Below are 9,455 nucleotides of genomic sequence, written 5' to 3'. Positions count from 1 at the left end.
TTGAACTTTCAGTGACTTCCTGTGCGTCGCCTGCAGAGGGCAGGGACGTCCTGCTAGCTAGCTTTATGGAGCTGCTTAGAAACCAGGACAGCCAATTTCTTGAAATAACCAGTTAAAATGAAAAGGAGATTGGAAGCGGACTGCATACCTGCCTGAAGGAACCATTAAAATGTATAAGAACGCGAACATTTTTCAGGGAGGCTCTGCTGAGGATTACTTGCAGCTGGGGAATTCCACATACCACTCCATCAATCATCCCCGCTCATACCAAGCTGGTACAGAGGGAGAAGGAGAGGCGAAATAGTTTCATTCATTCTGGTGATAACGTGACTCTGGCGTTCACATGTTTTCTGCTTTGAGTGAGGAATGGGCTCATCAGCCAGCTACGTCTGGACGACATGATTACTATGCTGGCATCAGGCTATCCAACCTCAGGAGCCAGGTAGCTTCGACAGTTGAATCAAATGAGACATTGACAGACACAGCTGCCTTTTGCAGCATGCAATGTTGTTTATTCTGTTGGTGGACACAGGGCAAGGACACTAGCCACTGATTGTTTACTGCTGAAGACCGGCCCTAATTTTGCTTGGATACATTTAGAACACACGATGCAACAGAACAGCACGCCACACACAGATAATAGGTGTAACGTTCTCCGTTTCGTTCCGAAACCGTACGGCTCCGTTCATGCCAGTCACACAGCGAATACGCCTTTTTTTCATGGTGCGAAAAAGAGTCTGTCACTCTAGGCGCAGTACCACGACACGCTATATATCAGGGGGCGTACTGCCCGCCTAAAAGCTGTTCTTGCCAGCCGCCTGTAAACAACAAATGAAAGCAACAAGAAAGATAAAACACAACAAAACTAACAAGATACAAGAAGAAGACAGTTAGTATGGTGATTGCAGATAACACACAGGAGCTAGAAGTAACCACCTGCTTCAGCTGTTGCTGGGAAAATTTTTCGGGTTCCCTTGTGGACTACAACAACAATGGAGTGCGAGTGGTCTATCGGACGAGGACGGTGTGTTGGCGTTGTTAGATAGCGGTGCGGTATGCTTAACGCAAATGGCAACACACGCCTAACATGCTAAATCATATCAGAAGGCATCACCCAGATTTGCCAATCACCGGAGCCCGGCAAAAGACAACAGCAGTTCATTAGCTGATCCCCGCTGTTTTTAAGAAGCCAATAAGTTTGACATCAGCCATTAGGCTATGGATAATATGGCCATCTGAGTGTGTGTGCTGTTTGTGTTTTTTTTTTAACTGTGTAATACAGTTAATTATTCAAAATGTTAGAGTTCCTTATTTGTATACTGAAACTTGCACTACTTTTCAAAAATAAATAACTACAAACCTGGAATTATGCATTTGGTACTTTTTTTTGCTTTTTCTTGTTGTACCGAACATGTACCGAACCGTGACTCCCAAACCGAGGTACATACCGAACCCTGAATTATGTGAACCGTTACACCCCTAACAGATAACCAGATAAAGATGTTTCAAACATGGCCTCTGCACATCTCTGCACGTGTTGCTAAGGGGGAGCCCATGAGACCAGGATTGATATTCTCCTTCCCTCTATGACATACACTCATCTGTAACAGTGGTCGGATCACTTCGTCTCACTGGAGCTGCGGGCATGCCTCTTCTCCACAATCAGTTGTATCCATTTGTTGGTATTGGGGGGGGGGGTTGCATTGTTGCATTCTAAGAAGAGACGGTCAACAGGAAACCAGCAGAAGAGAGAAGGGGTCCCTGCTTTCATTACAATAAAATACTGCAGCAACCACAATAAAGACAGCAAAGAGCTTCCCTTCATTATTAAGGACAAACCTTTGTACAACTTGGGTCATATTTTTATAGTAATGGCCATCCTTCCTATTAAATAATAACAACAAAATCCCCAAAACAGTAATGAGTCCTAACCCCTTAATGAGTCAGCATTTAAGCACTTCTGGTTAGCTCATCTTGAAGTCAATGTTTTTTTGATTAGATTCCCCACATAAGGTCTGTGTCTAATAAAAGCTGAAGAGATATTGTTACACAACATAAAATGCATCAGTAAATACCCCACTGGTGAATGTCTAAAGCTTTTACATGTCATAAATTCTGCGATTGCTAATTAGCGTTTAAATGAAGCTACTAAACGCCATTACGCCGAACATTAGCAACCTTTAGCTTAGCGCCGTTGGCGTGAAGTCATGTGTTCATGATGTAGTTAATTTATAGCTACGTATTTGACTTCTAGCGATAGCATTTTTGTTTCAACTATTATAATGTTAATATGTGGAGATAATCCTGCTACACAAAATGTCCAAGTATCATAAACGTGTGCTTGTGAAAGAGCTTATTTTAAATATACGTCATGCCTGCACTACTCTATAGCTGAACACAGTCACAGTCCCTCTATGTAGAATAGTAATGGTTTATAACTATAATGTATTTGCACACAGCAATAAGTGGTGACTGATGTACAGTATTGTTCACTAGTTTTGATTTTGGTATCACTTTTTATGACGTCCATGTTTATAAAGCTTGTTTTGTTCATTCATTGACATTTTTTGCTGAAGGGTCATAGTGTATAATAATTCCCATATTTGTAATACATTAAAATCAGGGTTTTCAGGCACATTATAATGCAACAGGGAATGCATAATAAAAAGATCCTCATCGCATTAAATGGGAATTATAACACAATATAAACAAATGTCAGTAATGTCAAGTATGAAACTTTTTACAACCGTGCACAGCTATATTGCCATTCATTAGGTTTGTTCAGCGGCTTCACCTTTTGGGGGCCCACAGGGGCAGTAAATGCATAATAAAACACTAAATCTGCAAACATAAACAATATAGTTTGTTATAAACCCTCCATTAAATGTTTAAATAGTTTTGCCTAGTGCTGGATGTGTTGTTTGGTTGAAGCTGTGGCTCTGCACGGCATTACTCTCATTTTCAGAATTCTTTCACAGTTTGCAGTAGACAAACATTTTATTTAATCTCTCTTTATTCACATATGTTTTAGTTTTGACCATTTAAGATGAATCGATCATGGGGAAACTCTTTGTATACAAAGAGTACCACAGAACTAAAACGTAGTTAATGAAGCAATATAGCAAATTAATAAACATAACTGCAAAACACGTGAAGGTTGTTCCCAAGGTTACCACAGAAACAATGGCCAAGCCTAAGAAAACAAGGCCCAAGCTATAATAAACTGAATGATCCTTTTATTATCACTTCTTATACACATAAACCCCACAATGACATTCATCTGCATAAGTATTAAGATGTAACATACTGTACATCACTGCCATGCATTGCATTTGGAGTATGGGACCTCGTCTGAGGAAAACAATTTCCATTGTAATATACCAGTTGCATTTGTGAATAGCTGTCAGCACTTTATGGACTCAGGTCCAGGTAGTTTGGTTCAGAGTTGTTAGCACAGTGAAACCCATCGCGCTTCTATCTCTGCTGCACACTGTGTCCTAGAAACTGTCAAACACAGCTCTGTTTTGAGAAACAAGTTTCTGGCATTGCTGCCAACCCCATATTGCAGAAGTAAACGGCGTGTCAAACCTTTTTGCTCATCTGTGACAGTGCAGAGCCTGCATTGTTCCTTTAATTATATAAAACATCTGACGAATCAGATTGGAAGCCAAGCACAGACTGTAACCTCTGCATATCATTATTCCACTAAAGATTGCGAAAGTGCTCTAGTTTTGGAAGATCCTGTGAGAAATACTGTACTCTATATGATCCAGGGCTCAGTGTCTCTGCCCCAACCAAAATATAGAATCCACAGGAAGATGTCATGATGGTTGCAAGGGTGTTTGTATCCAGAGTTCACCATAAAAAGCTGCCAATCATTGGAAAGGCCCAGATCCAAAACTCTTATCCCACTGCACACACTGCTGCTCCAGCTGCCCCAGCAGCCGGAACACCGAGTCTTCCTTGTTCTCCAGCTTCAGGTACCGCCTCCCGCCACTCAGGTCCAGCCGAGGCCAGCTCCGGCGAGTTTGCTTCTCTGCGGCATCCACAACTGCCCAAGGGATGTTCACGCAAACATCTGAGGAAGCCTCTCTACCTGAGACCACCTGCTGATTTATCTCCCCCTCCTCTCCACTCTCCAGACGCACAGGTGGAGCTGTGTACAGGTTAGTCCTGTAGCTGATACTTTGGCAGCGCCTCGGCTGTGCGGCGTGGTGTTCCATCTCGTCCAGGGTGGACATGGAGCTGGCCGACTGCAAGAAGTTGTTGACGAGCGGGCGAGTGAAGCTGGCACCGTCATCAGCTCCGAACTGCGTGTTCAAATCAGTCTGACTGGAGTTACAGGAGTTAGAGGAGGAGGAGTGGAGGGAAGACGGAGACTCTGACTCCTGGTGGTGGAGGGCTTCTGTCTGGAGCACGGCCTGCTGCTGGTAGATGCCCTCTGCCTGGTCCTCCTGCTCTGCGGGGGGTCTTGTGCGCAGCAGGGGCTCGGCGCTGGTGATCTGCTGCACACAGAGGATGTTGAGGTGGGCGGCGGGTAAACTGCTCAGCCACTCGTAGTGTCTGGACATGTTGGCTACAGCAATGTCTTTGAGGTCCGCCGAGGGGACAACCGCGGACACGGAGCAGATCACGCTGTGCATCTGAGCCAGCAACATCTGCGTCTCCCTGTCCCGGTTCTCGTACAGGACAGTGTTGGCACATATGAGGATGAAGAGGCCCACTCCCATGATGACGGGCCCCAGCAGCTTCATCCGTTCACTGTGGATGAAGCTGGCTGTGGAGAGGAGGCTCTTTGCTCCCATACTCCAGCCGGAACTCTGCGACTCAGAGATACCGTCCCCCTCAGCGGCTCCCAGGAGCGGCGCCCTGGATATCCGGTAGGGCCAGTACCCCGCCACAGCCAGGGCCGTGCCAACAACCACCACAATGACCCCCAGCACCAGGAAGGCTCCGGGAATGGAGCGGATGCGAAGCTTGCCTCGGATCACCCCGTCCTTCTTCTTTTTGCTGCGTAGGGTGAAGCGGCGCTTGCGTGGGCAGGGAGAAGTTGGTAGGACACCTTGGGCCTTCTGGGACTTCATGATCGGGTCAGTCCAGAGATTCTGCTGCACCCCGGTCAGATGCCTAGGGAGAGAGGACATGTCATTGGTTAATGCAGGTCTGACATCTAAAGATACACAATCAGTTGTTAAATGGCTAATGGATAAAATAAATGTGATATGTAGAATTATTACCTGACTACACCAGAATCAGAATCAGTTTTATTTCCAAGTATGTTTACACATACGAGGAATTTGCTTTGATGTAAATGGCAGAAGGGGGAGAAGTACTCAGATGTTATACTTAGGTAAAAATAATAATAAGTTGTAGGAATACTCTATTGCAAGTAAGTCCAAGTCCTGTATTCAACATTTTACAGAACCAAATATAAAAGTACTCATTATACAAAGTGGCTATTTTCCAAATAATATACATTATTACACTGTTTTATATTTAGTGATGCATTCATGTGTCTAAAGTTTTAATTTTGCAGCAGTAAGTTATGAGAATGAATAGTTATACTGCCAGGTTTCTCCATTCAAAATATTACATCATAATGAATTAGTTGATTTCATTTTTGTTTAAATAATATGAACCTGCAAAAGTCACTAGAAACCAATGTTGTCAAAAAAATGTCGAGTAGAAGTATAAAGTAGCATAAAAAGAAAATACTAAAGTACAAGTACCTCAAATATGTAATCAAGTACGGTGTACATGTTCTTAGTTATTTTTCACCTCTGGTAAATTGGGCAAACAAAGACACAGCAAGAAGAATATGTTTGTTTAAAGAAAGGAGCCAAACATTGTACGAATATAAAAGTTATTTTGAAAACAATTTTAAAGACTAAAAAGAACAAATGAAGACAATATATACACAAAATATAAATATGTAAGAGTACTGTAAAGTAAAGTTATTATGGGAAGATTGACGGTTCGATCCCTATCTCCGTTTGTGTGCATGAAGAAGTGTCCTTGGGCAAGTTAGTGGACCCCGAATAACTCCTGAACAGGTATCAGTGTGTAAGACTTATTGAGCTTTGGATCGAACTAAACGGGGATCGAACCGCTGCTCTTCATATTGGTTTGAAACCTGCCCTCCCTTTGCAGCAGCACAGATACGCAGATGAACTATGAGCAGTTTGTATTGCAGTAATGCCATCAGTGTATACATGTGTGTGTGAATTAGGCTTGGGCGGTATCATTTTTTTCATACCGTCATACCTTGTTGACATCATACCGTGGTATACGGTATATGACGGTATGACTTGGGTCCACTTGAGTGAGGTGGCGTTCGGCGGCAAATATTTGTTTCGAACGGTATATTATATGTTCGGTGTAAAATGCAGCCCGAGCCGGTAGACGCTCGCAAAGTGCCGCGACGTGCGCGCAAGTGCAAAACAAGGCCTGCATACATGACACATTGTGCAAATGGCACATTTTGAGATCGGATACAGGACGCGTTTGTAGATGTCCGACGTTGTTTCCATTCTGAGCTAAGTTAACAATATATCATCATACATAAACATTTTCCGGGAGTAAATACTTCACTTATTGAATAAAGTTTGCTATATTCACTAACTAGTTTGGCAATATTATTCCGTGCATGTGTTAAAAACCTTATTTCCATTTGATTCATTGGATTACTCGCGTGAATGTTTAGCACGTAAATTCTTTAGTTTTTAAAACCGTCCGACCTCCACTACAAAACCATCAACCAGTTGCATAGGATTAAAAAATGTCAACACTCACTCACCCCGTCTTAAACATTCCCAAAGAAGTGCCTCTGTCTCTCGTTGTGCTGGATGAAGTCACTGGCGACGAGTAAACCCAAAATAGTCCCAAACAGGCGCAGAGGCATTTTTCTTTTTTACTAGTTGTCCGAGTTCGGGGCCGGCAAATGCTGCCGCCATCTTGCTCAGCTCAGCTCTGTGCTGAGCTCTGAGAGCGGGAAAGACGGACTGCCCTCCCCTGCCCTCTGCTGGCGCGTGCTGTGCATTACAACCAATGTCGTCCCTGTCAAGACTCCGTGTCAGTGTAATAGAATGAAACGCATCTGTGATTTGGCGCACAGTCTGTGACGTCACGGTATTGAAAATCATACCGACGGGATTTCGAAATACCCTGGTATACCGTAATACCGTCATACCGCCCAAGCCTAATTTGCACTCCTTTTGTCTGTTATTCTTACTGAAAATGTTAAATTACACATTCACATCTGACTGAAGATTGGCACCACTTATTTGTGACGTTGCAAACTCTGCGGTACAAGGCACAAGTATTGTGAAGCTCATAAAGTGAGGCAAATGCATTTGATCAGCTGACTTTATAGACCTGACAATAATCCAACCCATTCTCACAAAAAAACATGTAATAACTACGTTGGTCCACAACGTGGGACGTAGTATTTCTACAAAAACGCTTCTGAAATGGTAAGATCCCTACGTTTTTTTTCACCATTCATTCCAATGGCTGGCACGTGTGAAAATAAATGTAAGATGTTGTTTAATTGGTGCTGCCTGTGTATTATGAGTTAGTTTCGACCTAATGTCTATTTCCTGGCACTATTAGGTCGTTAAAGAATTCATATTGTTATCTTTCTAAGTTCTGACAAAAAATTTTCTTCTGATTTTTCACAAACGTATTCTTCAGGACATTGGGTGGGTGTACATTGAAATGTAGACAAACAAGTTTCAAAGAAGAGGAATTCCACTACTGGGGTCTCCTCCTCCTGTCCTAGACCTGAGGATTTGTCGTCTTTGAAGTCGTGTCTAAGGCTTGTCGATTATTTATTGAAAAAGTATTAAATGTTTACGTATTTCATTTACTGAGATTATGTGACTATATGTACGGTATTTTGTACGTGATTATATCTAGGGTGTGTAGGTCACTTACCAAACTCAACATGAAAGAATCGGTTTCCAATGAGAATGAAAATGGGTTTCGTTGTAAATTGAAAAAAACCAAGTTTGAAAGTGTAAGGTTACATAATTCCCCGTTTAATAATAACTTGTATCACTCTGCGCCTGGGAACAGAGACCGTATAACGACATTTTTTTTGTACAATTTTCACTAAAGAAAGTCACTCTGTTTAGTTGGTTCGGTGTTCGAAGATGCTGTTCAACGTGAATTCAAAACTATTGGTCAATTTATAATAAAATTATTAAAGTAAATAAAGTAACAACTACTTAAATCTTGCAAAATAAGTATAAGACTAAAATAGAAAACACATGTGCCAACTAAATTTTTTGTGTAAGTTATTTTTTTAGTAATATTAAATATCGGGGACTTTTTGTCGTGTGGAGATAGAATTCCAATTGGATAGTACGTTTTACGTAAACATGCAGAAAATTATGTACTTATACACCAGGGCCACAAGGTTCCCTTAGTGGTTCACAGTCCTTTTGTGTTGGGAGAGATAAAGGAGTATTGGGTTTAGAGAATTTTTCCCCGCGTTGCTAGACTATGGGTCTTGAACTAGGTCTAAACTTGTATAGATAACTGCAAGTGTCTTCACCCCGCGATGCCCCCGAATAACCCCCATTGAGTGGTTAGTCCTCCTCTGCGTTCCCTGTAACGGCAGAGCCCTTTCGCGACCTCCTGCGACAGATCATGTAATACGGTCCGGATATCTACCATCGACAAGAGTGTCTTAGTAAGTCGGTTCTGTCACAATTTACCGCTTTACCCTTACCGAATTTTAGTACTAGACAAACCAATAAAAACCTTTTTATTTTTTCATATTTAATACCGAATATATCCATACCAGATGTGATATAATAAGTTTATATCGTACCTATCCAGGTGAATTTATTGTGTTGAACGAGACGTTATTATAAAAAACTATAAAGACACTCCTTTCCTGTACGGACTCTCTGTCCCTGACCGAAGCGGGGTAAAAGAAAAAGAGACTCCCAAGGTCCCTTGATGAAGTCCTTTAACACAGATTGTTGCAAAAGTACAGGTCCACCAACGATCCCTGCGACGAATAGCTATAATAAAGACAATACAACACATTGACAAATATTACCACCAATAGAAATAACTGATGGCGAAGGGGCAGTAAATATCACAACCACGTGTCGCGTTGCATAATCAAATTGGTTTAGGCGTAGATTTTACCACGGTATCTATGCAATATTAGGGGACCACGTAAGGTCCAGAGTGTACAGTTGTAGTGTGCAAGTATTCTTTTATGGCCTTTGTCCTGGCTTTTGTGAAATAAGGCTCACACGAACGAAAAGAGAAACCTCCAGTAGTGTATTGGCCGTAACCCATTATGTGCCAAGACGACGTAATTTTACAATGTATAGACGAACATTAAGACATAAATATCTCGGGAACTACTCTTCCTGAAGATCTGGTTTGTACTCCTTGACGGCCGGTTGTGACTTTTGCACTGGCACCTAGTATTT

At 42.2% G+C, this 9,455-nt stretch overlaps 3 protein-coding genes across 3 annotated transcripts in view; 1 reads left to right on the top strand and 2 right to left on the bottom strand.

The window, feature by feature from the left end:
• LOC104963667 (calcium/calmodulin-dependent protein kinase kinase 1-like) overlaps positions 1 to 9,455 on the bottom strand; it is a 366,751-nt gene that overhangs the window by 275,178 nt on the left and 82,118 nt on the right. The window lies entirely within an intron of this gene.
• The window catches only part of pomt2 (protein-O-mannosyltransferase 2), a 27,476-nt gene that overhangs the window by 7,206 nt on the left and 10,815 nt on the right, over positions 1 to 9,455 (top strand). The window lies entirely within an intron of this gene.
• Positions 1,415 to 9,455, bottom strand: part of tmem200b (transmembrane protein 200B) — a 461,151-nt gene continuing 453,110 nt past the window's right edge. The window contains exon 2 of the mRNA XM_010792266.1: positions 1,415 to 5,127. Coding sequence (XP_010790568.1) covers positions 3,876 to 5,084 — 1,209 coding nt within the window. The 5' untranslated portion in view covers positions 5,085 to 5,127 and the 3' untranslated portion in view covers positions 1,415 to 3,875. The remainder of the gene's footprint in view (positions 5,128 to 9,455) is intronic.

The sequence above is a fragment of the Notothenia coriiceps genome, unplaced genomic scaffold (genome assembly GCF_000735185.1).
Source record: "Notothenia coriiceps isolate Sejong01 unplaced genomic scaffold, NC01 NC01_scaffold00036396, whole genome shotgun sequence".
Lineage (NCBI taxonomy): Eukaryota > Metazoa > Chordata > Actinopteri > Perciformes > Nototheniidae > Notothenia > Notothenia coriiceps.
The sequence above is the reverse complement of the archived record's forward strand: the minus strand, read 5'-3'. Positions and strand labels throughout refer to the sequence as shown.